Source organism: Perognathus longimembris, chromosome 1 (genome assembly GCF_023159225.1).
Source record: "Perognathus longimembris pacificus isolate PPM17 chromosome 1, ASM2315922v1, whole genome shotgun sequence".
NCBI classification, from domain to species: domain Eukaryota; kingdom Metazoa; phylum Chordata; class Mammalia; order Rodentia; family Heteromyidae; genus Perognathus; species Perognathus longimembris.
Window position 1 is genome coordinate 4,395,572 of NC_063161.1, and position 27,598 is coordinate 4,423,169.

Below are 27,598 nucleotides of genomic sequence, written 5' to 3' on the forward strand. Positions count from 1 at the left end.
AGAGCAGAAAAATCTTGAGAGGCTTTTATCTCCAATTAACCACCAAAAAGCCAGAAGTGGGGGGTGTGGGGGGTGTGGCTTGATCAAGTGGTACTCCGGCCATGAGCTAAAAAGCCAAGTGAAACCTTAAGACCGAGTTCCAGCCCCAGTACAGGGGAAGACGGGGAGAGGGACCCCCACACGTCTATCACCTGATACATGGGCAAAATGGAATATTGTTCGGCCATATAAATGAAGTACAGGTCTCTACTTCTAGATGATGAATCTTGAGAACATCATGCCAAGTAAAAGAAGGCCATTCGAAATGCTCAGAATAGGGACGGCTAGTGAGGGAGAAAGCAGTTCTGTCCAGCGGTCGCCAACCCCCGGGAAATAAGAACAAATGGATAACTTCCTCTGTTGGAGAGATGGAAATGCCCTGGAATCAGACCACAGGGGATGCTTTCCCAACCTGATGGACCTCTGCGACCTCAGGTGAAGGTCGTTATATGTGAATTAGGGCTGGGGCGCAGGGCTCACTTGATCTTATATGGGTTCAGGACCAGTCGCGCACGCGCACGCGCACGCACGCACACGCACACAGGCTGGGGGCGTGGCTTACGTGGAGATGAGAGTCTCACGGACTCTGCCGCAGAGCCGGCTTCCACCCGCCACCCTCGGATCTCAGCCCGCAGGCCCGAGCCCCTGCGCCGTCGCGGCGCGCCCAGCTTTAAGGTAACGGAGGAGGCTGGGCTGGGCCGCGACTTCGCAGCCCCTAACCCGGCCAGCCGCGCTTCGCAGGGCACCCGAGAACCGTCCCCACCCCCGGAGGAGGGCGCGCGCCGGGGGCGGGGCCAGCGCCCGGGCCGCAGCTACGCCCCCTCGGCACAGCCTCTTCCGGTCCTGAGCACGTGCGACGCAGAACCCGCCCTCCCGGCATTCCCGGTGGCAGCCGCCGAAGGAATGAAAAAGGACACGCTTCCTGGCAGTGCGCGTGCGCCCGCGCCCGCGGCCTCCAGCTACGGGCGCCGACTCGCACGTCCGAGGCTGCGCGCATGCGCGCTGCGCATGTGCACGAGGCTTCCGTAAGTTGGGGCCCGGCGTGGGTCGGGAGAGGTGGGCGGGGCCTCGCGGAGCGGAGGGCGGGGCGCAGGCGCAGGTGCGGAGGCCAGGCCGGCTGGCGGAAGGCGTGGGTCCCGCACTTGCAGCCGCTGCGGGCCGAGGGACCATGGAAGCCGAGCCGGGCCCCGAGCGCCACGGCCGGGGTCGGGCGCCCGAGGACGGCGCGCGGGCCCTGGCGGAGTTCGCGGCGCTGCACGGCCCGGCGCTGCGGGCCTCGGGCGTGCCGGAGCGGTACTGGGGCCGCCTCCTGCACAAGTTGGAGCACGAGGTGAGGCCGGGGCGGCGAGGGGCGGAGGGGGGCGGCAAGAGGCGGAGGGAGGCGCGCGCCCGGCCCCCGGGTGAGCCACGGAGACTCCCCCCGCCGTCTCGGTTGCCGGGCGGCCTGGGGTTGGGGAGCCCGGGCTCTCCGCCTGGGTCCTGATCCGGGGTCCGGAGCGGGGTACGCTCAGGCCCCAGCTGTGCGCCGGGGGCTGCGGGAACTCAGGCCGGGCCGGCGGCGAGGCGGGCGGGCGGGGCCGCGGCGCGCACACCCGGAGCTGCGCTTTGCCTCCGGGGAGGAGTGGGGACCTGTGAGAGTCCAGCGTAGCCGCCGCGTCGTCCCCTCGTTCTCCGTGGGGTGTGAGCCTTGTCACTGAGGGAAACTGAGGCTGGGGATGATAAAACTGTAAGCGGCTCCGAGGCCTCGAGGTTCTCCTGGTTATTGAGAGGACGGTTCCATCCTGCTGCCGGCCGCCTGGGGTTCCACAGGGTCCCCCTTCCTGGCTGGGAGAAGGTGCGTGAGCTCTGGGATTAGTGGATTTGCCGGCCCAGCAGGACGCAGGACCTTGTCCTAAGCTGGAGCCAGGCTCTTTAGCCACCTCCCAGATTGACACTACTTAGGGGTACAGGTGACCAGAAGGAGCCGCGAGCCCAGAGGAAGGTGTTTGGTGGAGATCTAGGAGTCCCCCGAGTTCTGCTGCTGGAGAGCCTCGGGGTTGTGCTGTATCTTTCTGACAAAACACATACAAGTGGCTAGCTCAGTGCTAGAGCACGCGCAAGCCCTCGTTCCGTCCCCGCCCATCCCCGCGCTGGCAAACAGCAACACAGCAATGCACGGAGTATTCCGTAGGGAGGACACTTCGAGCTTGGAATCTTGCTCTTTACTTGGACCAGCCCTTTGCCGCAAGCATGCTGGCAGTGGCAGCAAGCCCTAGATCTCTGTTAGCCGGGATTGGCACCCACGGAGAACTGAGTGGCTGTGGTGTTTGGTAGATTAAAGTGCTAAGTGTGTAATCTTGCCACAAGTCCACGTGCCTCTGTTTAGTTTCACACGGGCTCGGTGTTGGTGACGCCTCCTCACAGTTGTGTCTTTGCCCCATCACCTGCCATCTCCTGAGGGCTCACCCTGGTCCCAAGCTGTAATGGAAGAAGACCCCAGGAAGGATAAAAAGGGGGAGCCCTATCTGGGTGAAAAGGGGCATGGGAAGACCCCCTAGGTCCTGCCCTGCCATCCTGCCAGGGGTATTAGACCCACCTGGGCCCTGTCTCCGGGTGGGAAGCAGGGTGATGAGACATTACCACCTGGTCAGTATCATGGAACTAGGGGTGTCAGGAAGGGTAAACTCAAGCTTATCCTGAACTAAAATGTCCAGTCCTGGCCTGGCCAGGAGAAGCCAGGATTTTTCCATGGTCCTCCCAAGCCCTTGTAAGCAGAGCTGAGTCACCACTGTGTGGGACACCAACCTGCACTGGGGCCGGGCCGGAGAGCACGTGAGCCGGACCAGCACCTGCACAGCCAAGGGTGATCGGGCTTCCTCCGTGCCGGGCCTTGGATCTAGGCCTCAGAAGGAGGGGAGTGGTTTGGAAACTACCGCCAGCTCCTCTTCCAGAACCTTCTGTAAAGCTTCTTCCCGTGGCCATTCCAGAGGGGCTCCTCTGGCCCCACCAGATAGCAGTTAGCACCCCATGTACAGCACAGGAGAAGCTGATACTCAGAAAGCCTCTGGCATGAGTTCTAGCCCCCAGCTCTCCTTCCTAATCTTCAGAGCAAGGCAGGTGCCTCAGTGGGCTGGCTTCAAGGTGGAGGAGGACTTAGCTTCGGGCTCTGTGCTCTTCTCCTCCTGGGAACCCCACTTGTGTCTCTGGTGCCCCCCACATAGCCCTCCCTGTCCAGCTCCCTGGGCCCTGGGTAGTTCACCTGTGCCCTGAGGGCCTGATCGGCCCTCAGCCCAGGCAAGATTCCCCGTGATCCCTTTCCCCTCCACACCACCAGCCCATGGGCGCTCCCTGCCTGCGAGGCCGCGTGCTCCTGAAGAGGTGGCTGGCTTCCAGCCGGCGCTGAGAGGAGAGGGCTCAGGGGAAGAGCTTTGTCGCCTCGCTGCAGTGGTCCAGTGACTTTATGGCATGTTTCATCTAACTCACACCAGGATGCAGAACTCAGAAGCGTGATGATGAGGCCAGTCTTGGCCTATTCTCAGCTCCTTCCCTATGCGTCCTTTAATCCTCCCAACAAGTCCTGAGGAACTCCATTGCACACATCAGGAAACAAGCACGGGTGGCCGAGTCACTTGTTCAAGGGCACGTATGTGCAGAGCGCAGCGGCAGTTATGATCTGAGCCACAGAGCTGTCCCAGAATCCAAGCGCACACCCCTGTGCCTTTGCTGGCTCCCCAGAGAGCGTGTGAGCGGGCAGAGCGGCAGAGCCCCTGACAGGAGGCCAGCTTGTCTGCTTGAGGTTCAGAATTGGCCTTGGAAACCCAGGGCCCTGGCCTCCTGCCCTGAGAAATTGCCGCAGGCCCCGAGCTGCCTCCCGGTGCTGAGGATGACCTAAGGACCTCATGGCTCACCTCGCCTGCCCTGGTATTATACATTCCTTCTGACGAGAAGGAAGCCCAGTTGTGTTTTCCCTATAGAGCAAGCGCGGGGCCATTTCCAAGCCTGGTGTCCTATGCGATGGTGACACAGATCAGGTCCCCGTGAAGTCCCTGGAGCCTCAGTTTCCTGCCTGTGGGATCTGTGGGGAGAGTGTCAGTGATACAACTGACTTCCTGCTTCTCGGGGGTCTGGGGTGCTGGCTGCTCGCGAGGCCCCTAGGTCTGACCTGGGCCCCTGTGCTCTGGCCGCCCAGGTTTTTGACGCCGGGGAGATGTTTGGGATAATGCAAGTGGAGGAGGTGGAAGAAGATGCCATTGAGGACGAGGCCGCGGGGGAGGCCCCGAGGAGGCGGCCCAACCCGGGCGGGGAGCTGTGCTACAAGGTCATCGTGACCAACGAGAGCGGGCTGCGGGCCGCAGACCCCAACAGGTAGGCGCCACGCCGGGGTGCGCGTACCTTCAGAGCCTGCTTCTGTGTAGACTTCGCCAAGACTCTGGCTGTTGAAAAACCCTTGTGGGCCACACTCGAGGCTCGTAACCCCCAAGACGGCCCGTGGCCAGACCTGCTTCTCGGCTTTTGGGCAGGAGCCGCACCTGCAAGCCGGAAATACCTCTGTGACCGGGCACCACGGTGGCACCCCCTGCGGCACGTGGGGGTTCAGGTCCCAGTTTAGCCAAGAGAGGCCAGGACTCCCCTTCCCCCGGAGTGCTTCTGTAGGCGGAGGGTCTGGGTCCCGCCCCCAGCCTGCCCAGGGACCCCAAGGCCCTCCAGGCTTGCCGAGTCTGACACAAAGCTGGCCTGGGCTTCCTTCTGCCCAGGGTCCACCGTCCCCCGAGCTCACCCAAACCCAGACAGCCCTGCTTTTTCTGCTTCCTTCGCCCCTGCACGTGGGCGAAGCCTGCGGCTCTGTGCGGCCCCATCGTGCCCCCATGCCCTGCCTCTCACCAGTCAGTCTTTCCCAGCCGGGGGCCCCACCCACACCTTCTGGGGCTCCCCGTCACCCAGCCCCGTCCTACGCCACTCAGGCAGACAAGCCAAGACAAGCATATGCTGAGTGCCAGCTACTCGGAGGCAAGAGCAGGGGAGATGGAGCGTTCGGGGCCAGCCTAAGAAAAGCTACCAAGCTCCCATCAAAAACAAGAAACCCAACAACTAGCTACTCGGGAAGCTGAGATCTGGGCATCGTGGTTCAAAGCCAGCCCTCGCAGGAAAGTCCATGAGGCCCCAATCTGCGATGAACCACGAGAAAACGGTCAGCGGGGCTGTGGCTCAGAGTGGTAGAGTGCTGGCTTCAAAGCCAAAGAGCTCAGGGGTAGCGCCCAGGCCCTGAGTTCAAGCCCCACAGCTGACAACCCAACCAATAAAAGGATTGGGAATGTACTTCGCATGGTAGACTGCTTACCTAGTATGTAGCCCTGGCCTTAGAGACCAATACATGGAAAGCTAGGTACCTGTCGTTCATGCCTGTAATCCTAGCTGCTTGGGAGACAGATCAGAAGATTGACGTTCCGAGCCAGCCCAGGCAGAAAAGCCCTTTACATCCCCACCTCCAGGCAAGAGGCTGGGTGTGGTGACACTCTTAGCCTAAGCACTGCCGGAGACAAAAAGCAAGATAGCAGTAGGACGCGAGGCCCCATCTCAAAAACAACCAGCACAAAAAGAAGTGAAGGTACGGCTCAACAGTAGAGCATCTGCCTAGCCAGCTCCAGGCCCTGAGTTCAAATCCCAGTACAGCCACCCAAGATAAATGCTAATGTCAGCCACAGTAAGATTCCTGCCTTTGCCCTGAGCCTCGTGTCTGCTGTTGCTTCCACTTGGCAGGGGGAGTGGAGTTGGGGGGGGGGGGCGGCCTCACGAATGGGGCCCCTTGCTGTTGGGAGCCAGCAAGGCTCCGGGCCGGGGCAGCCTCAGGCCTGCAGCGGGAGTGCCTACCCCACCCCCCGCAGTGGCGTGGGAGCTGTGTGGGCCATCGGCCCTCGGGCAGGGCAGAAAGCTGGGGGGGGGGGGTGAGCGCGGCGTGTTGCTCCTTCGCACGCCTACCTGCTGCTGCTCTGAGGGTGTGGGGTCCTCGTTCTGCTTTTTGGTTTTTTTCCTTATGGAATTGGACCCTGGGGCTCGCGCATGCTGCCCAGGCGTCCTAAACTTGAGCCGCGCCCCCAGACTTGCGTTCGCACTTTAATCTCCATACAGATTTTTGTTCGTACCTGGCCCCAACGAGCCTCAAACTCAAGATCCTCTTCCCCCTCCTCCTGAGTAGCTGGGATTGGGGGGGGGGGTGCCCCTGTGCCTGGCCGGGGGGTGTGCTTGCCAGGCGCGGGTGGGGTGCCGCCCTGTACGAGGAGCCCTGCGGCCGACGCTTAGGACTGGCGTCTGCGGTTACGGCAAGACTCACTGTGGTCAGCCACCCGGCGCTCGCGCCCGCCTGGCCCTGTGCCCTCGAGACCCCGAGAGGGAAGACTTGCTCCAGGCCACCAACTGAGCGGGCCGCCCGGCTCGTGGCTCGGGCCTGGAGACGCCCAAGAAGCAGTGTTAGGGGAGTCGGGTGCTAGGTCCAGCCGCAGCCTGGATGGAGCCGCTCCCCCCTCCCCCTCCCCGAGCCTGCCCGGGGCTCACGCCGCACGGGGGTGGGGGGGGGCCCGTGCTTGCAGCGTCTTCCTCATCGACCACGCCTGGACGTGCCGCGCGGAGCATGCGCGCCAGCAGCTGCAGCAGGTGCCCGGGCTGCTGCACCGCATGGCCAACCTGATGGGCGTGGCGTTCCACGGCGAGCTCCCGGGCGAGGAGGCCGTGGCCCTGGTGCTGGAGGAGATGTGGAAGTTCAACCAGACCTACCAGCTGGCCCACGGGGTGAGCGCGCCCCCCGGGGCAGGGGAGACAGCTACGCTGGGCAGACTCGGCCCCTCCTGCTCAGTCCCCGGGGTCAGCGGGGGGGGGGGGGGGGGGCCCGGTGCTCACCCAACCTTTGGCTTCACAGTTCATAGCCTTATCAGACTGAGAGATCGGGGCCCGGGTGACTCAGCCCTTCATCCTGGTCCTTCCTAATCCCATGTCACTGACGTGCACGCACGTGCACACACACACACACGCGAGGCTCAAGCTCTCGTCACCCATCCCTGTGGCCTCTCCAGGCTGCCCCCCTAGCTCCAGCACCCCCCCCACTCTTAGTCTGGGTAGAGACACACTCGTTTCTGGTGCCTGAGCTCTGATGCCCCTCCTAAGGGAGACCCCCCCGAACCAAAGCCCCTTGGCCCCAGAAAACGGGGAACCCCCAGACACCCCTGTGGTTACTGCGGGGCGCCGCCTTTCCGTGCCCCCCAAGTTCTCACGGCAGTCTGTGGGCCGGCTCTGCCCAGGAGCCTGGGACCGCCCCCCCCTTCCCCTAGCCCGGGGGGTTTGGCAGAGGTGCCCGTGTGGGTGGAGGGGGGCCGGGCCGGGCGGGGCGCGGGGCCGCGCTGACGGCGCCTTCCCCGCAGACCGCAGAGGAGCGCGTGCCCGTGTGGTACGTCATGGATGAGTTTGGCGCCCGGATCCAGCACGCGGACGAGCCCAGCTTCGCCACCGCGCCCTTCTTCTACGCACCCCAGCAAGTGGCCTACACCCTGCTGTGGCCCCTGCGGGACCTGGACACGGGCGGTGAGTGCGGCGCCGCCCGCCCGCCCGTCCTGGAGGATGGGCCGGGGAGGGGGGGTGGGCGCGGCCCCCGCTGACGGGCACGCGTGTCTCCACGCAGAGGAGGTGACGCGGGACTTTGCCTACGGAGAGGCAGACCCTCTGATCCGGAGATGCAGGCTGCTGCCCTGGGCCCCCCTCGACTTGCGGGACCTCAGCTCCTCCACGCCCGAGCCTCCCGCCGAGTACTACCAGGTGTGGCCCTCTGCCTCCCACCCCGGGCCTGTGCGCTTGGTGGTTTCTGGAACGTTCTCCGTCCAGTCGCCAAATGTTTCCGCATGCCAACTGATGCCAGCCCCTGAGCCGGTCCCCGGGGGAGGAAGGGAAGCATTTGGTGAGAGACGAGGGCGCGGCGTGGACGGGGGTTCCCGCGTCACCCCGCGGGCACCTGTCCTCACCTGGGTGCCGGCAGCCGGTGCTGGAATCAGCCCTCTGGGGTGCAGCAGAGCTGGAGGACTGGGGCGGGGGGGGGGGCTCGTGGCCTGCTCCTCATCTCCACTGGGCCCCCACAGGTCTGATCTGTGGGTGCTTGGCCCTTTGCGTCAAGCGGGGACCCCCGCGCGGGCCGGCGCGCCTCACCTCCTCTCAGATGACCGCGGTGCCTCATGCAGCGGGGCAAGCTTTGTGGCCACCGTGTTGATTAGGGAACAGTGACCAGAACGAATGCCCGCCCGCCCCCGGCAGTGGGAAGTCCTGTCCCAAGCGTATCTGACCCGTGTCAGACGGAGGATGTGGAGCCCACGGGTGCGAGGGCCCGAGTGTCCGAACGCAGTGGGGTCGACTCTGTTGCGCACAGCAGGCCCCGGGCACTGAAAGCTGCTTCTGGGCTCTGGGCAGCCCTGGCAGGCTCAGAAGTGCAGGCCGGCGGGGAGACCTCGTGGAGGGGGGGAGCACCGCAGACAGACCCGCTGCCGCCGGGGAGGCTCCGGTGGGGACGGCCGGTTGGTGGGGGCCTGTGGCCCCCCATGGCCGACGCCTCAGACGCCGGCGGCTCTGAAGGAACTGCCGTGGTGACTCACAGGGCACCTCGGGGCCTCCCGAGCCCCGCGCTCGGCCCACGTGGGGCTGGAAAGGCCTTCGGGCAGGGCCAGAGCAGGCACGCTGGCCGGCGGGCCGCCGTTAATGGACGGGACAAGAGGGGACGTGGGTTCGCTCCTTGGGAAGGTCTGAGGAGAGGGACCGGCCACCTCCCCGTCCGAAACGCCCTGGTGCCGGCTGATGGCTTGGGTCATGGCTCGGGTCGGGCTGCCCTCCCAGGGCCCCGGGGCCTTCCGCGCTTGCTGATTGTGAGCGAGAACCAAGACAGAACGTGGGTGACCCGCCGTGGCTCCCGTGGGGCCGGGCTTGGGGTGGCGCTCCGTGCTCTGCGCCAGCCGTCCCCAGGGCCGGGAGGGCTGAGGCCCCGGCTCTTCCCCACGGGGTCTCTCCACCGGCTGCCCAATGTCCCCATGGCTCGGTGGCCTGGTCAGAGGAAAAGGACACGCAGGGCCGGGTGACCCCGTCTGCAGAGCAACTCGTCTCCGCTGGCCACACGGGACGGGGCACGGGGTTTGTGTGTGTGCCCGTACAGTTTGCACTCAGGGCCTTGGAATACCGCCCCTTAGCTTTGTTGTTCAACGTACTGCCATTTGAGCCACTGCCCTCCTTACAGCTGTTCAGTTGCTCACCGTGGGTGAGATTTCCACGCACTGTCCTGCCCAGGCTGGCTTTAAGCCTTGCGTCTTCAGGTCCCAGCCCCTCGAGGAGCTGGGATTACAGGCGTGGGCCGCCGGTGCCCGGCTCTGTGAACGTCTTACGCCCCCCGTGCTCCTCCGATCGATCAAGCCAGCCCCTTGCAGAACAGGCCAGACTCCTCCTCAGCGCCCGACTCGAGGCAGCGCTGAGACCAAAACACCATTGCTTCTCCCTTCTTCTTCACGCCATGAGCGGCGTTGACCCCGAGGATCCGGTGCGGTGGCCCAGCTGCCCCCACAGAGAGCCTCGCGCCTGTGGGGGAGGCCCGGGCCCATCGCCCCACCCCTGGGGGCTATCTTAACTCTCCCTTTCTTCCTTCCAGGCCATTTTGGAGGAAAACAAGGAGAAACTGCCGCTCCCCACCAGTCCCGCGGCGTATCCCCACGACCACATCTTCAAGTGAGTGGCAGCCCCTCGCCCCCGCCTCCCACGAGGGGCCGGCGGGCCGCCTGCCCGGGTGGATAATTCTGCGTGGCCCGCCCGTCGTGTCGTGAATCCCTCCGTGGCCCCATCTGAAGAGTCGAGAGCTGGCCCGGCTGCGTAGTGAGGGGGCTGTCGGGAGGAGAGCCCTGCCGGCTGCGGGAGGGTCTGCCCGGAGTCCCTCGGGCGGGGGAACCGGTGTGGGAGCCGGCAGGCCCTCCCTGGCGGGCAGCCGTGCCCCGTGCGCTGGGCTGGGTCTGACAGCAGGCGCCGCCTTCGTGACCCCGGCTCGGCGGCTGGGGGGCCCCTCTGCACCCCTGCCCGGTCCCGGGCGTGTCTGCTCTCTGCCGGGGGCTTCTCTGCCTGTGCCCCGGCCCCAGCAGACCCGGTGGAGGCCCACGCAGGGTGCTGCTCCCCGCCGGCCCGCACTGTCTCCCTAGCTGCAGGTGGGGCTGGCCGGAGCGCCCCCTAGCTGCCGCTCGCCCAGTCTGCCCATCGCCCCCACCCCACTCCGCCCTGTCCACGGGGCGGGAACTGAGTCCGCATTCCCCCCCCCAGGGTGCACACGGACGTGCAGCAGGTGCTCAGCCACCTCACCCACCCGCGCTTCGCCCTCACCCCGGACGAGGCCGACGCCGACATCCTCTTCAACTTCTCTCACTTCAAGGACTACAGGTGGGGGGGGGGCTCCCTGCCCCCAGGGGCCTCCACGGGGCCCGGCCGCCCTCTGAGCCCGCTGCTCCCCCCCCCCCCGCCTGCAGGAGGCTCAGCCAGGAGCGGCCGCGCGTGCTGGTGAGCCAGTTCCCCTGCGAGAACCTGCTGACCGTGAAGGACTGCCTGGCCTCGGTCGCACGCCGCGCGGGGGGGCCCGAGGGGCCCCCCTGGCTGCCCCGCACCTTCAACCTGCGCACAGAGCTACCCCAGTTCGTCAGCTATTTCCAGCAGCGGGAGAGGCGGTAAGGCCCCCTGACGGCCCACCCCGCCAGCCTGGCCCCGGCAACCCACCCCCCCCACCCCCCCACCCCCGGCTTGCTGGGAGACGCGCGTCCACCCCGGCCGGGCCTGGGGCCCGCGTCCCCAGTGCGGCCTTGCCAGCCCCCGCCTCCCCCAGGGGCGAGGACAACCACTGGATCTGCAAGCCCTGGAACCTGGCCCGCAGCTTGGACACGCACATCACCACCAGCCTCCACAGCATCATCCGGCACCGGGAGAGCACCCCCAAGGTGGGGCCCGGCACGCAGACGGGGGGGGGGGGGGGTCCACGGTCCCTCCGCTCGTGGGAGTGAGCGAGCACCGAGACCGACCCCGACCTCTGACCTCACGCTTGCCGCCGCTGCCTTGGGAACAGCGGAGGGGCCCTGGGCTTGAGGGGGCGCGGGATGGGGCACGCAGGGGGCTCCCGAGGGTTCGCGGGACACAGCGCCCAGGCCGCGGCTGCAGCGGGGGCCGTGAAGGGTGCTCGTGGGGGTGAGCGGAGTCGCCGGTGCAGGAGTGCGGTCCGCCCCCCCCCCCCCCCGGGAACCGCAGCGCGCCCCTGCCCCCTCCAGGTTGTGTCCAAGTACATCGAGAACCCCGTCCTGTTCCTGCGGGAGGACGTGGGCAGCGTCAAGTTCGACCTCCGCTACGTGGTGCTGCTGCGCTCCGTCTCGCCGCTCCGGGTGTTCGTGTACGACGTCTTCTGGCTGCGGTTCTCCAACCGGTGAGCTGCGGGCCCGGGCGCGGGGCTGGGCGGCCAGGGGTCACCGCTGCGGGCCGCACGGCCCGTCCTGACCCCAACTCCTGCCGGGGAACCAGTGCCCAGCCTGGCCCCGGGGCGCCGGGCCCCCAGTGCCCAGCGCCGCGGCTCAGCTCTCTGCTCGCCCTCTAGGCCCTTCGCGCTCAGCGACCTGGACGACTATGAGAAGCACTTCACGGTCATGAACTACGACCCGGATGTGGTCCTGAAGCAGGTAGGGTCCGGGACACGGGCCCCAGGGGTGGCTGTTGAAAGCAGCCGGCAGGCCTGCCCGCCTACTGGCCCGTCATCCTAGCTACTCAGGAGGCTGAGACCTGGAGTGTGGAGGTTCAAAGCCAGCCCAAAGGCAGAAGTCCAAAAAAGTACCTGTGGTGCGCTGGCACTCGTACCCGCGCGCGGGCTCGCAGCGGGATCGCCGGTGGGGCTGGGCTGGAGGCTGCCGCGCGCACCGACCGACCTGCGGCGGCCTCGGTGTGTCGCAGGTGCATCACGACGAGTTCATTCCTCTGTTTGAGAAGCAGTACCCGGAGTTCGCCTGGAGCGGGGTCCAGGTGAGTCCCGCGCCCCGAGGGACGGAGCTGGGCCTGGGCCTGCAGGGGCCGCCCTTCCTCCCGGGGAGGCCGGTCCTCCGCCTCCCGCCGCACCCGAGGCCGGTGTGCGCTGGGGTGGGGTCCCCCGGCAGAAGGGAGCGACCTGAGAGCATTTGGGGCACACTAGGGTAGCGGGAGGGTGACCGGAGCGACAAGCTCGCCGAAGCCGTGGAGGCCAGGCCTCCACACCAGGTTTGAAGGGAGGGCTCGAGGACTGGGCGGAGCTTGTGACGCCGATGGCCCAGCACCGAAGTTGCCGAGAGGCGACGGGGGCCACGCCCAGCGCCGGTGCTGAGCAGCCCCGCGCCTCCGCCGCCCCGTCCCCAGGCCGAGATCTTCCGGGCCTTCACCGAGCTCTTCCGGGCCGTGTGCGCCAAGCCGCCCCCCCTGGGCCTGTGTGACTACCCCTCGTCCCGGGCCCTGTACGCCGTCGACCTCATGCTCAAGTGGGACAGCCGTCCCGATGGTAAGGAGTCGTTCCCCCCCCCCCGCGCCCCCGCCCGCCCTCCCGGGCACGGCGCCCACTCCCCACGGCCGCGCTCTGCCCGCAGGGAAGCGCGTGATGCAGCCGCAGATCCTGGAGGTGAACTTCAACCCCGACTGCGAGCGGGCCTGCCGCTACCACCCCACCTTCTTCAACGACGTCTTCAGCACCCTGTTCCTCGACCAGCCCGAGGGCTGCCACGTCACCCGCCTCCTCTAGCCCCGCCCCTTCCCCCTGGTCACACCAAGCGCGCCACCCACCCCTGGGGGGGGGGCGTCTTCAGGGCTGGGCATCGCAGCCGCCTCTGCAGACTCCGCCTCCGCCGGGAGCGTCATTATTTTTTTAATAATTTTATCGTTGCCGTTAGAGGAGTCCGCGGGGCTTTATTCCCGGCATCTGAAGCGTGGTTGCGAGCCTGCCGTGTTCCCAGAGGGGCCAAGGGAACCCCCTCCCCTCGGTACATTTGGGGACCCTGCGCCGCACGCCCAGCCATGCTCCACCAGAAACTTTGGCAAGCAGGACTGGGGTGCTGAGGACCGGGTGCCGCTCCCATCTTCCGGGGAGCCGGCTGCAGCCTCCCTCCTTGCGGGGGGGGGGGGGGGCCCTCACCATCCCGGTCCCCGCGCCTCTGACAGGCCGGCTGTGTGGGCTGCGGGGCTGCGGGGCCCCGGGGCGAGCGCGTCCCCGGAGCTGCCTTCCAGCATGGCGGCTGCCAGGCGCGGGGCTTTCCGAGGGCGGGAGATGTAAAATCTAGTTTTTGCTAGTTTCGTTTGTGCCGTTGTCTTTGTGTGGCCGCGGTGGGTCCCGCTCTGGCTCCGGGACCCCTGATCTGCGCACACAGACCCCCAAAGCAATCTCCCAGGCAGGGTCCCCCACACACACACCCCCCGGGTACTGGGCAGATGCCAGCTCTGGGCCTTTGGTGGTGGCCGGAGGGTCCCGGCGCGGGGGTGGCCCCCGTCTCGCCTCACCACGGACGCCAGCGGGCGAGGTGGGGGCTGCCGTGCTCAGACCTGAGCAGCGCGGCGGGGCTCCGGCGGGGCCGCCACCCTTGGGGGGCTGTCTGCACAGGAGGGGTCACTCCCACGGGCACGGCCGGTGACTGGCCCTGGCTCCAGCCTTGGAGAGCGACCCCCCCCCGACCCCGCCCTCAGCCGTGACGCCCACTGAAGCCGGTGGGGGGGGGCTCTTGTGGGCCGTAGCCAGGACAGCCAGGGCGCCCGCCACACACGGGCCACTGCGCAGGTGCTTCGAGACTTTATTGGCTGGGAAACCGCACGGCCCGCCCCAAAGCCGCCGGTGGCCGCGAGCCCAGATCCACGCCGGGATCGCCTGGCTGGCAGTGGCGGCGGGGCTCGGCAGGCCGGCAGCCTCACTCTGGGAGCCGCCGCCCGGCCCCGGGCCAGCCCCGGTTGTCGCGCCATATCACGTAGTTGAGCGCGGTGGCGAAGGCCAGCCAGGCCAGGTAGGGGTACAGCAGTCTCGCGGCCTGGGGGCTCGCCCGGTGCCAGGCCACGGTCGTGGCTGTCGCCGCCCCGCTGATGAGCAGGAGGTCCACCAAGGCCTGGGGGGAGCGGGGCGACAGGCCTCAGGTCCACGGCTGCCCCGGGCTCAGGCGGCCTGGACTCGGCCCGTGTCCTGACCGCCGGGGCCCCTGGGCTCAGAACCACCCTTGGAGGGGCAGCCAGGAGGCCTCGGGCTCCGCTCCAGTGCTGGCCCCAAAGCCAGCGGATGGCAGCGGGTACCGCGGCCTGGCTCAGCAAGAGCCCCTCCTAAAGGGCTGGGGTGCAGCTCAGTAGTTTGTTTTTTCTTTGGGAGGGGGTAGCGGACTTGAATTCAGGGCCTGAGCACTCAAGGCTGGCACTCTACCTTCCACTTTGAGCCACAACACCACTTCTGGTTTTCTGGTGGTTAACTGGAGGTAAATGTCTCACGGACTTTCCTGCTGACCCTGGCTTTGAACCATGATCCTCAGATCTCAGGCTCCTGAGTAGCTATGAGCCTCCGGTGCCCAGCTTGGGTTTTGTTTTTAAGCAAGGGGTGTGTGTGTGTGTGTCCTGGTCCTGGGGTTTGAACTTAGGGCCTTGAGCTTCTTCTGCTCAAGGCTAGCATTCTACCCATCGAGCCTTAGCTCCACTTCCGGCTTTTTCTGAGTGGGGTGTGGGCGATGAGTCTCATGGACCTTCCCGGCATGGCTGGCTTTAAACGGATCCTCAGATCTCAGCTCGAGTGGCTCGGTTTACAGGCGTGAACCCGGGCACTTGGCAGGAGCCTTTTCTTTTTGTTTTTCTGAGATCAGACCTCGCGGTGCCGCCCGGGCTGGCCTGGAACTTAGGCCGCACCCTCCTCCCACCCGGGCCTCCTGAGTGCAGAGACCGCAGGTGCCGTCAGCGAGCCCGGTTTGGGAGGAGTGGGGGGCATTCTGCGGTGCACCCCTCCTTCCCCCGCCACTGCCTGATGGCAGCCTGACCCCCACACCCCCCACACCTCCCAGGGCCGGCTGCGGGGAGTCAGGCCAAGGCCGCACTTACCCATCCCATTTCTCGGGCACCAAAGAAGATGGGGGGCCATGTCCAGTTGAGGGCCAGCTGCCCAGCGTAGAGACCCAGGGGAACCACAGCCTCCTCTGTGAAGCCCCCCAATTCTTTCCAGACCATGTAGGAGCCGTATCTGAAACGGAGGACAGCATGGGAGAGAAGGCCAGGGGCCTCGCTCGCGATGCTGTCCCTGCTGTGCCATGTCTAGGGAAGGTGCTTGACTCTGGGCCATGGGGCATTTGGCCTGAGCCTCAGATGATGGGAGAAAGTGAGGGTGCAGAGGTGAGCCCCCTGCAATGGCTGACCCAGGCCTGCAGAGAACATTCCAGAAGGAGGGGACTAGTTGAACTCTGACCATACCCTGACGCAGTCTCTGCAAAAGCCAGCAGAGGGCGCCCTTCCTTCCCGGCACGGGGGGAGGGGCGCCCCCACCTACCCCATGGCCGAGTAGAGCGTGCCCCAGACGGGGGCCAGTGCCCAGCGCGGCGGTTGCCACGCGGGCTTCTGCAGGCCAGCGTACCAGCGGAGACCCTCCCCTCGCACGAAGTAGGAGCCCACGAAGCCCCCGAGGCTGGGCACCAGGGTGAAGCCCACGGGGGGTACCCAAGGTGGTGCCATGGTCGCTGCCGCTGCTGCTCCAGAAAGTTCTGAAAGAGAACCAAGGGTGGGAGTGAGGGCCTCCCCCACCCCCCGCGGGGCCTCCCATCCCAGCATCGCCCCAGCCCGCCACCCAGGGCTCGGCCAGTCAGCCCGTCACCCAGGGCTCGGCCAGTCAGCCCGTCACCCAGGGCTCGGCCAGTCAGCCCGTCCAGGCTCAAGGCCCCTCCACGCGGCAGGCTGCCTGCCCTGCCTGCCCTGGGAGCCCCTCCAGGCCTAGGCCTATGTTCTAGCACATTCTTCATTCAGGGGCTGACAGCAGACCGAGCTTGTTCCCTGTGATCCACAATGCCCTCGAGGAAATCCGCTCTCTCGGTTCAGTTTCTCCCCAGGACAGTGGGATGTGGTTAGGCGGCACGGCTCGCGCCTGTCACTCCAGCTCCTCGGGAGGCTGAGACTTGAGGATCGCAATTCGAAGCCAGTCCAGGCAGGAAAGTCCGTGGGACTTGTGGTGCCAGGCCTGGGGCTTGAACTCAGGCCTGGGCGCTCTTAGCCCTTGGCCATTTTTTGCTCAAGGCTAGTGCTCTGCCAGTTGAGCCATAGTTCCACTACCAGCTTGGAGCTTGAGCCACAGCGCCGCTTCCGGTTTTCTGGTGTGTCAACGGAGGTGAGAGTCTCAGTTTGCTGCCTGGGCTGGCTGTAAGCCACAATCCTCAGATCTTGGCCTCCGGAGTAGCTAGGATTACAGCACTGGCTCATGAGACTCCTACCTCCCATTAGCCACAGAAAAGCCACAAGTGGAGCTGTGACTCAAATGCAGAGGGCCAGCCTTAAGTGAGAAAGCTAAGGAAGGTCGCGAAGCCCCGAGTTCAAGCTCAGAAAAATAAAACTAGATCCAAATAAAGTGTTAGACAGCAAGTCTTCAGTTTGGGCAGGGAAGTGCGCAGTCCGGCCAGGACTTTGGGTGGCACACGCCTCTACAACCCCGGCCCTGGGGCTGGGAATATGGCCTAGTATCGAGAGTGCTTGCCTCTTACACATGAAGCCCTGGGTTCAATTCCCCAGCACCACATATATAGAAAACGGCCAGAAGTGGCGCTGTGACCCAAGTGGCAGAGTGCTAGCCTTGAGCAAAAAGAAGCCAGGGACAGTGCTCAGGCCCTGAGTCCAAGCCCCAGGACTGGCAAAAAGTAAAATAAAATAAATAAAACCCCAGCCCTCACAAGGCCTGAGCTCTGCGCCAGCCTCGAGCAAAAGACTGAGTTCAGGCATTCAAGCCCCACAACCGACAGACAAATACAGGTGCACAGTCAGGTGCCTGGTGTATTCCCAATGTCTACCCAGTTCCACAAGTGTCATCACTCAAGAAGAAGCCGGGCCTGCCAGCCCAGCCCCTGGCACCCACAACCTTCCTTCTGCCCCCGTGGACACGGGTTTGGTGGGTCCCTGCGGGGAACCTCGCAAATGCTTCCTTCCCTGAGCATCCGGTTGCAGAGGTTTGTGTGGCAATAGTCACCGGGCCCCAGCGTGGTGAGGGGGGACAGGAGGCATATGAGGTACCCAGGCCCCCAGGCTGGTGTCCCTGCTGGCAGGCTGCGGGGTGCACCACCAGGTCGCAGCCGTGGAGGGGTGGAGGGGACCAGCCCAAGGCCAACAGGAACTGGGAACGGCTCCAGGTGCCGCAAGACTCAGGCTGTGTTTACGGTCTCCTGGGCGGGTCATCAGAGGGCCCTCCCACGAAAGAGAGCCCCAACTCCTCCGTGGTGGAGAGCAGCCACTGGGCACGGAGCTTCCTGCGGCCGCTGGGCCCTGCTGACTCCTGAATCACCCAACTGGGGGCAGGCAGGAGGGCGTGGGGCCCACGAGCTGAGTCACCGGGGTGAGGCTGTGCTGGGCCAGAGATCGGCAGCGGGGAGGGGGGAGCCTAAGAGGGCCCAGGAGCCCCCATAGCAGGGATGGGGCTAGGGGCCCCCGGCAGAGGCCCAAAGCCACTCACTGACCCTCGACAGTATTTCCAGAAGGTGGATGAGGATCCAGCCTTAGCTCTGCTTCCAATTTGCTGGGGGTCCAAGTGGGGGCTTGGGGATCAGTGCTGGAGGCTGTTTGTTCCGTTTCCTCCTAGAGACAGAAACCAGGAAATAGAGCAGACCTGTTCCCTCCACAGAACCCAGCCTCGCCTAGGCCTGGTCTCTCCCTCCACGTGTAAGTGACTCAAGCCCGGTCCTCTTCATTATAACATCTGTGAGCCTTTTCATTAAGAAAACAACCAGTGTGCCGGCAACAAGCCCAGAAGGATCCATGGCCAACAGGTGACCAGGAGTTCTGAGTGGGGCTGGTGGCTGCATGGAGAAGCGCATTTAAGCATTTCCCAAGTCAAAAATGAGGAGAACACGACGGGACAAACATCCACAAGCCAGAGAATAGCCCAGCACAAATGCCCCGCAATCCTGGCTCCCCGGGAGGGAGGCTGCGGATGGGAGGACTGCAGCTCAAGGCCAGTCCCATCTCCTCACCCCACGGCCGGGTGCACACGTTTGCCTGTCCTCCAAGCTGTGCGGGAGGCGGAGACTGGGAGGAGGGTGGCCGAGGTGGCACCGTGCCTGAGAGCTCAGCCCCCAGGGAAGCCAGAAGGGGGGGGGGGAAAGGGGGGGGCCTGTTCTAAAAATAGTGAGAGACAGGGCTGGAGGTGAGGCACGGAGAGGCCCTGAGTTCAAATCCCACTACCTTAAAATAGCAAAAGCAAGCAAGCAAGGACTGGCTAAGGGGAACGGAGCAAACAGGCTGCGTGCGGTCAGCCGAGCCCTCACCCCGAGGTTCCCCGGCACCCGGCCTCGGGGATGGGGCCAGGGGGGCGGGCGCCCCCGCCTGACCATGGGCCCAGAGGTCCCCTGGCAGAGCCTCAGTTTCCCCGGGTCCGCGATCGAACTCTCCCGTCCGCAGACGCCGAGGCCCGGGCCCGCGTGCAGCCCTGCGTGAACAAGGGCGGGCGCGGCGCGGTCGGGATGGCCGCGGGGTGGGCGCCCTGCCCGCGCCCCCTTCCTCCCCGCCGCCGCCGCCGGGCGCCCCACTCACCGCGACTCGATCCCGGAAGAGCACTGCGCGGGGAGGGAGGTGGCGGCTGGCCACGCCCCGGCCCCCAGGCGCCACGCCCACCGGGACTCGCCCTGCCCGGCACGCCACGCCCACACGGGCCCGGGCGGGCGGCCACGCCCCCGCCGGCCACACACACACCCAGGCCACGCCCCCGCCGGCCACGCCCCCGCCGGCCACACATACCCAGGCCACGCCCCCGCCGGCAGGGCCCCGCGCGGACGACGCCTCCAGGCGCCGATCCCCGCGTTAGCCGAGCGCAGGCCCCACCTGGAGGTGTGGCTCCCGCCTGGAGTGAAGCGGCGGGAGCTTCAAGTCCTGAGTTCGAACCCCAGTACCGCCGCGCGTGCACTGTGCACTCCAGACCGGAGCCCTTAGCCGCCTCGGGAAAGGCAATTATTAGGTCGGGAGGGCTCACGGTGGCGAATGAATCTGCTCCGGCTTTCACACACCAATGGGTTGCCTTGTAAGTGAATCTATTATAAATGTCAGCTCCATTCTGCCTCTCAGATATGGTCGGCATGCAGAGTCCCTTGCAGAGACCCAGACTGCGGTCGGTGTTGGCAACAGAAAACAGCCCACCGCATCTTCCCTCTCCTCGTTCCCTTTGGTCTGGGGTGACCTTCTGTAGTGCTTGTCAGTGAACCTGTGTCATCTTTGATACTCCCATTGTCCCCACGAGAGGTTTGGCTGAGTAAGGCCAGGTTAAGAGACAGGCTGTCCCGAGTTGGGCACCGGTGGCTCACGCCTGTAATCCTAGCTACTAGGGAGGCTGAGATCTGAGGATCTCGGTTGGAAGCCATCCCCGGCAGAAAAGTCCTCGTGAGACTCTTATCTCCAATAAACTACTCAAAAAAGCAGGTAGTGGCACTGTGGCTCAAGTGGTAGAGTGTTAGCTGTGAACACAACAAGGTTCAGGGACAGCACCTAGGCCCCGAGTTCAAGCCCCAGGACTAGCAGAAGAGGGAGAGAGACAGTGCTGTCCCAGACCCATGAAGGTGAGACTTGGTCCAGTGATTGCAGCACACTGCACACTTCAGCTGCTGAGCAGATGAATGTGTCCTGTTGCAGTGGCCTGGGCCGCAACCTATTTGGTTCATCTGGGAAGAGTTTTAAGATCTGGCCTCCAAGCCAGCTGCTGGTGGTTCACGCCTTTAATCTTAGCTACTCAGGAAGCTGAGATTTGAGAATAACAATTTGAAGCCAACCCAGGCAGGAAAGTCTGCGGGACACTATCTCCAGTTTACCAGCAAAAATGAAAAAGCCAGAAAGAAGGCCCTTTCAATTGGAAACAGCTGGTCTTTCTGTCTGGTTGCTGTAATGATTTCCTTCCTTCTATTTCCTCACTTCTCTTTCTGGAACTCCCATCACTCAGGATCCCGGACTTCCCGAACAGGTCTTCCCACTTCCTGGGCTGCCCTTCCTACTTCCTTTTCCTTTTTCATGTATTACCTCTTCTTCCACTTTCCTGGTGTGGTTTGCCGTGGGCAGAAACGTGTGTTCCCTCACAATCCCTATGGGGAGGCCACACCTGAGCGTGATGGTTTTGAGATGCTGGATGGTTGGGACATGGGCACAAAGGAAGAACCCTCGAGAATGGGTTTGATACTCTTATAAAAAGAAGAGGAGAAGCCAGGTGCCGGTGTCTCACGCCGGTAACCCTAGCTACCCCGGAGGCTGAGATCTGAATATTGCGATCCAGAGCCAGCGGGGGCAGGAAAATCCATGAGACTCGCACTCATCTCCAGTGGCACTGGGGCTCAAAGTGGCAAAGCGCTACCCTGAGTGAAAACGCTCAAGGACAGTGTCCAGAACCTGAGTTCAAGCCCCATCACTGAGCAAAAGGGAAGAAAAAGAGGAGATAGAGGTTACCACCCCCCACCCCGTCCTCCACCATGTTAAGATACAAAGAGGCTCTCACCAGACAAGGGGAATACATGTATGTTCCTGACACTCCTCTTAGGATGTAGCTCAATCTAGTGCATGTACACACGCGTGTGTTTTCAGACCTCACCCTCCTGGTGTCATCGTGTGAACTGGTGCAGGACACCGCAGAGGGCTGCTCTCTTGCTTAGCCTCGTGGTCGGGAGGGCGAGCGGGGACGCGCGGGGACGAGCTGCGGGCTCTCCCATTCTGGGTGCAAAGAGCAAGTGTGAGGCGGCCTCGCATTCGGGAGTCCGTGCACACGTGCCGCGGGCTCGTGGGAGGTTTATGGCGCTCGCTCCCGGCGCGGGGAATCCGAGGACCCGGGGCGGAACCCGCGACGGCGGAACCTTTCTTCCCAGCCGGGTGCTGGGGGAGCCCGGCCGGCGGCGCGCGGAGCCCCGCGCCGCCCCGCGCAGCCGCAGTCGGGCCTCGGTCGCCACGGGAACGCGCGCGCGCTCGCCGGCCGGGACCATGGCCTACGGGCGGCGTCTCGCCGTGGGCGCGCGCGTGGCGCGGGGGGCGTGGGGCCTGGGCCGCGCGGCCTCGAGCTTCCCGGCGCCGGGGCCGGGCGGCGCGGACGTGGCGGAGCTGCTGCGGGAGGCGGCGGGGGACGAGGCCCGGGCGAGGGCGGCGCGGCGGCCGCCCGACCGGTGCTCCGTGCTGCTCTTCCCCGGGCAGGGCAGCCAGGCCGTGGGCATGGGCCGCGGCCTGCTCGAGTTCCCGCGCGTCCGCGAGCTCTACGAGGCCGCCAGCCGCGTGCTGGGCTACGACCTGCTGGAGCTGAGCCTGCGCGGCCCGCAGGAGGACCTGGACCGCACCGTGCACTGCCAGCCCGCCGTCTTCGTGGCCTCGCTGGCCGCCGTCGAGAAACTGCACCACCTGAGGCCCGAGGTGAGGCCCGCGGCCCCGGGGCTCCCGCCCGCCAGCCCCGAGCGCGCCCCCCTCCGAGGGACACGTTTAGGAGTTGAGCCCCTGGCTCACACCTGTAACCCCAGCTACCGGGAGGTGGGAGTCAGAAGATCCCGGTTCAGAGCCAGCCCAGGCAGGAACGCCGAGAGACTCTCATCTCCAGCTAACTACAAAAACAAAGCCTGAATGGAGCTGTGGCCCAAGTGGTAGAGCGCCAGCCTTGTGCAAAAGATCAGCGTCCAGGCCCTGAGCTCAAGCCCCAGGACTGGCACACGCGCACACACGGGCACACACACATACACGAAGTACTTTTTTGAGTTAGAGACTAGATTTCTTAGACTGACATGCGTTAGTATGGGTGTACTAGTGCTGGGGCTTGAACTCAGGACCTGGGCACTGCCCTTGACCTTTTCCCCTCAAGACTGGCACTCTACCCCTTGAGCCACAGCTCCGCTTCCAGCTTCTTGCTGTTAATTGGCGGGAAGAGTCACACGGGCTTTTCTGAGCTCATGCCCACCGCGGGAAGAATTGCGACGGTAACGTTTACAAAGCGCTCAGCACAGCGTTGGGCCAGGCAAGCGCCCTGGCCGGGGACGTTCCTCAGGGTCAGACTCCGGTCGTCAAAGCTTCCTCTGTGTCTCTTCTAGCTGGGGCATCAGCCAGGGGAGCTTGGTTCACAGCAATGCTGAACACCCTGCCAGCTTGCAGGCCAGCCCTGGAGAGAATTCGGCCTCACGTGTGCATCTGTCACCGCAGGTCATTGAGAACTGCGTTGCTGCCGCCGGGTTCAGCGTGGGGGAATTTGCAGCCCTTGTGTTTGCTGGGGCCATGGAATTTTCCGAAGGTAAGGGGGGGTGTGTTCGTTTTTAGGGGTGTGGTCTTGCTGGACTTCTTGGGAACAGGGATACTCCAGCAAGGAGAGTGGACCCCCGAGGGTGTCAGGGAAGGGAATGATACTGGATCTCTGGGACTCAGTTGTACCGTGATACCTTGGAAACCTGGAGGGTTCAGCAGGCATTTTCATTCTCATGTGTGACGTGGTAAAATCTGCTTGCTTAACTGTCTCTCCAACCACCCGTGTGTTCTGGTATTCAACTCCCTCCTGACTGTCACACTGGTAAGGTGCATTGCTAGGTGCTCATTAGATGCTCACTGAATTAGAAACAGTAATCAAGCTGGGCGTCGGACCAGCACAAACAAAGAAAAAGTGAGTGTGTGTATTTTTTTGGGGGGGGGGTCAGTTGTGGGACTTGAACTCAGGGCCTAGGTGCTGTCCTTGAGCTTTTGTGCTCAAAGCTAGAGCTCTACTACTTTAAGTAAGCCACAGCTCCACTCCCAATTTTCTGGTGGTTAATTGGAGATAAAGAGTCTCACAGACTTTCCTGCCCATGCAGGCTTGAAACCATGGTCCTCCTCCTATCTCAGCCTACCGAATAGCTAGGATTACAAGTGTGAGCCGCCAGCACCTGGCTTAGTAATCAAGTGTTTTATCTTTAAGCCAGGTGCTGGTGGCCCACACCTGTCGTGCTAGCTACTGAGATCTGAGGATTGGGGTTCAAAGCTAGCCCAGGCAGACAAACCCATGAAACTCTTATCTCCAATTAGCCAGCAAAAAGCTGGGCTGAAGGTGTGGTTCCTGTGGTAGAGCACCACTTGGGAGCAAGCAGGCAAAGCAAGGGGATGAGGCTCTGAGTTCAAGTCCCAGTATTGGTATACTGAAAATGGCTAATTATATTTTATGTGAATTTCACTCCCATTTTTTTTAAAGCATTATAGCCCTCTGAAGGAAATGAAAAGGGGAAAATCTCCTATTTTCCTCTCCTAGTGAATCTGTGGCCTGTGTAGTTTAATGTGTGTGCACTTTACGGAATTACCATGTATTTAGTGTTGCGTTCACCTCTCTCACTTGGCATCCGTCAAGGTCATCACTTTAGCTCATGTGCGAAGGTTTCCCCGCACTCCCTCCGCTTTCCCGGAGTCGCCTGCTCCCAGCTCCGACTCTTGTCCTGCATGCTCCCTTGTGGTTCTGGGGGCTGGGGTGAAGACCTGCACAGAGGAGCGGGATGCAGCGGGGTGTGGCGTGGCGCGGGAAGAGGGCGCAGGACTTGCCCCGGGGCCCTCTCTGCCATCCGTCGAGCCCTGGCTGGGTGCCCCATCTCCCCTTAGGCTGCGTGGCAATCCCTACCCAGGGAGCGGGCCCAAGACGTGAGGTTGTCTGTAATCTCAGCTGTTGCGTTGCCTTGCGGTGCCCGGCGCTCGGCGACCTGGGTGCATCCTCACACGCTTCCATGGCAGGGCTGCGCCTTGTACACAGCATCGCCTGTTTTTCCTTCCCCGTGTGGTCTCTCTTAGGTAGTAGTCATCGAGTGTCCACAATGCTTGACGGGAAATCTAAGCCAGGTTGCAGCTTCCCGGGGCAGCGCGGCTCCGAGTCTGGTCCCCCCCGCCCCTCGCAGGCTCTCCACGGTGGCACTGCGGAGATTGGGGTCCAGCCCGTCTTTGTCTTGGGGCGGGGGAACGTGTGATGGTAGAATGTTCTCTGTGGCAGCTTCCCTGTCAGGAGAAGCTTCCCCTAGGTGTGACGGGCAGAGAGCGCCCCCAGTTCCTGCAGGTGACCCCAGATGGCCTTGTGACAGGACAGGACGCGCCCCGGCCCCTGCTTTCTGGGATGGCAGCCCGTGTGGCTGGTGTGGAAGGCGGGACTGGGGCGTCGATGGCGTCTGCAGCCCGGGCCTCTCCCGCGCTTCTCTCCCGCCAGGTCTGTACGCGGTGAAGGTCCGCGCCGAGGCCATGCAGGAGGCCTCGGAAGCGGCCCCCAGTGGGATGCTGTCGGTCATCGGCCAGCCCCAGACCAAGTTCGCCTCCGCCTGTTTGGAAGCGCGGGAGCACTGCAGGTCTTTGGGTATAGAGGACCCGGTGTGCGAGGTGTCCAGCTTCCTCTTCCCGGACTGCAGGGTGATCTCCGGACACCTAGAGGTGAGTGGCCCGTGCTGGTGGCAGGGGACCGCCCCCGGGGACAGGGACGCCCGCCCAGCGTGCTTCAGGAAGACTGCCTGCCCAGCAAGCGTGAGGCCTGGCTCAAACCCCAGGACTCGGCGTGCAAAAGGAAAAGAAAGCAAAAGAGAATAATACTTACGGGATTGAAGGTCTTTGCAAATTCTCGTTTGCAGGGCTAGCAGGTGTGGCCTGTCGGGGGTCCCTGGTGACCCTCGGGGCCAGGCCTCTGGGTGAGAGATTCTGTGGAGAAGCCGGAGGAGGCTGTCAGCGCCCAGGCTGCGGGCTCAAGAGCTCCAGAGAACGGGGCTGGGTTTTTCTTCTGACTTGAAGACTGTGAAGTGAGGCGCAGGCTTGGCTCAGCACTTGGGAGGTTAAGCCAGAGCCCTGGTGGATTCCAGGCCAGCTTGGGCTTGGGCTACATAGTATCTTTACTTTCTGCTTTTTTGTTGGGCCTGGGCGCGTTCCCTGAGTTCTTCAGCTCAAGGCTAGTGCTCTACCAGTTGAGCCACTTCTGCTTTTCTGGTGGTTACAGACCTTCTTGCCCCGGGGGCTGGCTTTGAACTGCAATCCTCAGATCTCAGCCTGCTGAGTAGTTAGGTTTGCAGGCGTGAGCCGCCGGCACCCGGCTTACACAGTGTCTTTAAAAACATTTTAGGCCAGCTTGGTAACAACAGGGACAGCAGATTCTAAGTGGAGCTACGCGCGCTTGATAGGTGACTGTCACGCGTCTAACCTGATGTCATTGGAGCCACTCTGTAGGGCAGCTGACGTCATAGCTCGTTCTGAGAGGAGGAGGAAGCGGGGCAGAGATGCGAATGGCTGCGAGCCAGGACAAGGCCACGTGTCCACACGCGAAGTGACCAGGGCCGGGACAAGGCCACGTGTCCACGCGCGAAGTGACCAGGGCCGGGACAAGGCACGTGTCCACGCGCGAAGTGACCAGGGCCGGGACAAGGCCACGTGTCCACGCGCGAAGTGACCAGGGCCGGGACAAGGCCACGTGTCCACACGCGAAGTGACCAGGGCCGGGACAAGGCACGTGTCCACGCGCGAAGTGACCAGGGCCGGGACAAGGCCACGTGTCCACGCGCGAAGTGACCAGGGCCGGGACAAGGCCACGTGTCCACGCGCGAAGTGACCAGGGCCGGGACAAGGCCACGTGTCCACGCGCGAAGTGACCAGGGCCGGGACGGACCGCGTGTCCGCGGGCGTCCTCGTGACGTGTCCTCGCTCGCGCCTGCCGCGGTCACCTCAGTGGGGCATGCGCAGCCAGCCCCCTGGAGGACGGTCAGGACACCGCGGCCAGGTTCCGTGGGCGCAGCGCCCCAATGACAGGCGGGGTGTGGCCGGGGAGCGCCTGCACGGCCAGTGCGAGGCCGGAGGTCAAACCCCAGGACACCAAAACCCTGTGAACTGAGGTTGGGGTTGAGGGGTGCGCAGGATACGCACACGTGGGTGCGTCTGCGTGTGTGGACACGGCCTGCGCGGAGCCCGGCGGGAGCACGTGGCCCGCGCGGCCCGCCGCCGCCCCGCCGCCTGGGGTCGGCCCTCGGCGGCACGCATGCGCCTGGGGTCGGCCTCGGCGGCACGCATGCACCTAGGGTCGGCCTCGGCGGCACGCATGCACCTAGGGTCGGCCCTCGGCGGCACGCATGCGCCTGGGGTCGGCCCTCGGCGGCACGCATGCGCCTGGGGTCGGCCTCGGCGGCACGCATGCGCCTGGGGTCGGCCCTCGGCGGCACGCATGCGCCTGGGGTCGGCCTCGGCGGCACGCATGCGCCTGGGGTCGGCCCTCGGCGGCACGCATGCGCACGGCTGCGTCCCCGCTGCGTCCCCGCCCCTCAGCCGCCTTCCTTCCCCGCAGGCCCTGCGGTTTCTCCGGAACAACGCCTCCCGGTATCACTTCCGGCGCGCCAGGCTGCTGCCGGTGAGCGGCGCCTTCCACACGCGCCTCATGGAGCCCGCCGTGGCGCCCCTGACCCAGGTGCTGAAGACCGTGGAGCTGAAGCAGCCGCTGGTGGCCGTGTACTCCAACGTGAGCGGGCACCGGTACGCGCACCCCGCGCACATCCGGCAGCTGCTGGGCCGCCAGGTGGTGTCCCCCGTGAAGTGGGAGCAGACCATGCACGCCATCTACCAGAGGAAGAAGGGCACCGCCTTCCCCAGCACCTTCGAGGTGGGCCCCGGGGCGCAGCTCGGGGCCATCCTGAGGAGCTGCAACCTGCCGGCCTGGAAGGCCTACAGCCACGTGGACGTGATGGAGCCCGGCGCCCCCGAGGCCCTGCCGTGACCCCGTCTGTGGGCTGCGGGGGCGGGGGGAGGGGAGGCAGAGCACAGTGTCAGGGACGGCGTCCCCGGCCGCCTCTCGCCACCCCGCACCGGCTGGGGGTCTGAAGGGCTGGCCCCGCGCGCCCCGTGTCTGCCCCGCGGTCCCCGGGGCACTCCACCGCCCCCCACACAGCCTGCAGGCTGAGATCTGAGGACCGCGGTTCAAAGCCTACCTGGGCAAGGAAGCCCATGAGACTCTCATCTCCCGTTAACCACCAGGAAGCCGGAAGTGGCGCTGTGACTCGAGTGGTAGAGCGCCAGCCTTGAGCAAAAGCAGCTCCGGGACGGCGCCCAGGCTCTGCGTTCAAGCCCCACCACCCACAGAAATAAATATACGCAGATAAGAGGTGTTAGGTCTCTGTGGCCCCGGCAGCCGCTCTGCCACGCCCTCATTCAGCAGCTGGGTGGTGGAAGCTCCCGTTCCTCACACACCTGCGCGGCACCTCTTGTATGTCTTTGGGCCTGCTGTATCCCCCGAGCATGCGTATGCCCGGGCTGAGTGGACATTGGGGTTCCTGGGGGGCTCCACACACCGATTCCATAGGAGGCGTGGAAGCTGGGGGCCGTTTCCTCCAGGCAGGGACACCGGGAAACCTCGGAGCTGCCCCCGCATCTGGCTTACAGTGTT

At 64.5% G+C, this 27,598-nt stretch overlaps 3 protein-coding genes across 3 annotated transcripts; 2 read left to right on the plus strand and 1 right to left on the minus strand.

Moving 5' to 3' along the window:
- Nucleotides 1-1,138: 1,138 nt before the first annotated feature.
- Nucleotides 1,139-13,453, plus strand: Ttll12 (tubulin tyrosine ligase like 12). Its single transcript, XM_048354240.1, has 14 exons — nucleotides 1,139-1,369; nucleotides 4,208-4,383; nucleotides 6,603-6,801; nucleotides 7,428-7,587; nucleotides 7,685-7,818; nucleotides 9,680-9,756; nucleotides 10,336-10,452; nucleotides 10,539-10,733; nucleotides 10,889-11,000; nucleotides 11,325-11,476; nucleotides 11,645-11,726; nucleotides 11,995-12,063; nucleotides 12,430-12,568; nucleotides 12,654-13,453. The coding sequence occupies exons 1-14, from the start codon at nucleotides 1,208-1,210 to the stop codon at nucleotides 12,803-12,805; spliced, it is 1,926 nt and encodes a 641-aa protein (XP_048210197.1). The 5' UTR covers nucleotides 1,139-1,207; the 3' UTR covers nucleotides 12,806-13,453.
- A 450-nt stretch (nucleotides 13,454-13,903) lies between these two features.
- Nucleotides 13,904-18,848, minus strand: Tspo (translocator protein). The gene is made up of 4 exons (XM_048354252.1): nucleotides 18,780-18,848; nucleotides 15,560-15,771; nucleotides 15,118-15,256; nucleotides 13,904-14,150 (listed from the first exon to the last, which is right to left on the minus strand). Exons 2-4 carry the CDS (start codon nucleotides 15,739-15,741, stop codon nucleotides 13,959-13,961), a joined length of 513 nt encoding a protein of 170 aa, XP_048210209.1. The 5' UTR covers nucleotides 15,742-15,771; nucleotides 18,780-18,848; the 3' UTR covers nucleotides 13,904-13,958.
- A 2,359-nt stretch (nucleotides 18,849-21,207) lies between these two features.
- Nucleotides 21,208-27,149, plus strand: Mcat (malonyl-CoA-acyl carrier protein transacylase). The gene is made up of 4 exons (XM_048340175.1): nucleotides 21,208-21,627; nucleotides 22,402-22,489; nucleotides 24,404-24,621; nucleotides 26,507-27,149. Exons 1-4 carry the CDS (start codon nucleotides 21,208-21,210, stop codon nucleotides 26,930-26,932), a joined length of 1,152 nt encoding a protein of 383 aa, XP_048196132.1. The 3' UTR covers nucleotides 26,933-27,149.
- Nucleotides 27,150-27,598: the final 449 nt, after the last annotated feature.

Coding starts and splice junctions, on each gene's coding strand:
- Ttll12 (XM_048354240.1), top strand. CDS start 1,208: ATGGAAGCCGAGCCGGGCCCCGAGCGCCACGGCCGGGGTCGGGCGCCC. Junction 10,734..10,888: donor TTCCAGCAGCGGGAGAGGCG/GTAAGGCCCCCT, acceptor CGCCTCCCCCAG/GGGCGAGGACAACCACTGGA. Junction 12,064..12,429: donor TCGCCTGGAGCGGGGTCCAG/GTGAGTCCCGCG, acceptor CCCCGTCCCCAG/GCCGAGATCTTCCGGGCCTT.
- Mcat (XM_048340175.1), top strand. CDS start 21,208: ATGGCCTACGGGCGGCGTCTCGCCGTGGGCGCGCGCGTGGCGCGGGGG. Junction 21,628..22,401: donor TGCACCACCTGAGGCCCGAG/GTGAGGCCCGCG, acceptor CTGTCACCGCAG/GTCATTGAGAACTGCGTTGC. Junction 24,622..26,506: donor TGATCTCCGGACACCTAGAG/GTGAGTGGCCCG, acceptor CCTTCCCCGCAG/GCCCTGCGGTTTCTCCGGAA.
- Tspo (XM_048354252.1), bottom strand. CDS start 15,741: ATGGCACCACCTTGGGTACCCCCCGTGGGCTTCACCCTGGTGCCCAGC. Junction 15,257..15,559: donor ACGCTCTACTCGGCCATGGG/GTAGGTGGGGGC, acceptor CCTCCGTTTCAG/ATACGGCTCCTACATGGTCT. Junction 14,151..15,117: donor GTGCCCGAGAAATGGGATGG/GTAAGTGCGGCC, acceptor CGCTCCCCCCAG/GCCTTGGTGGACCTCCTGCT.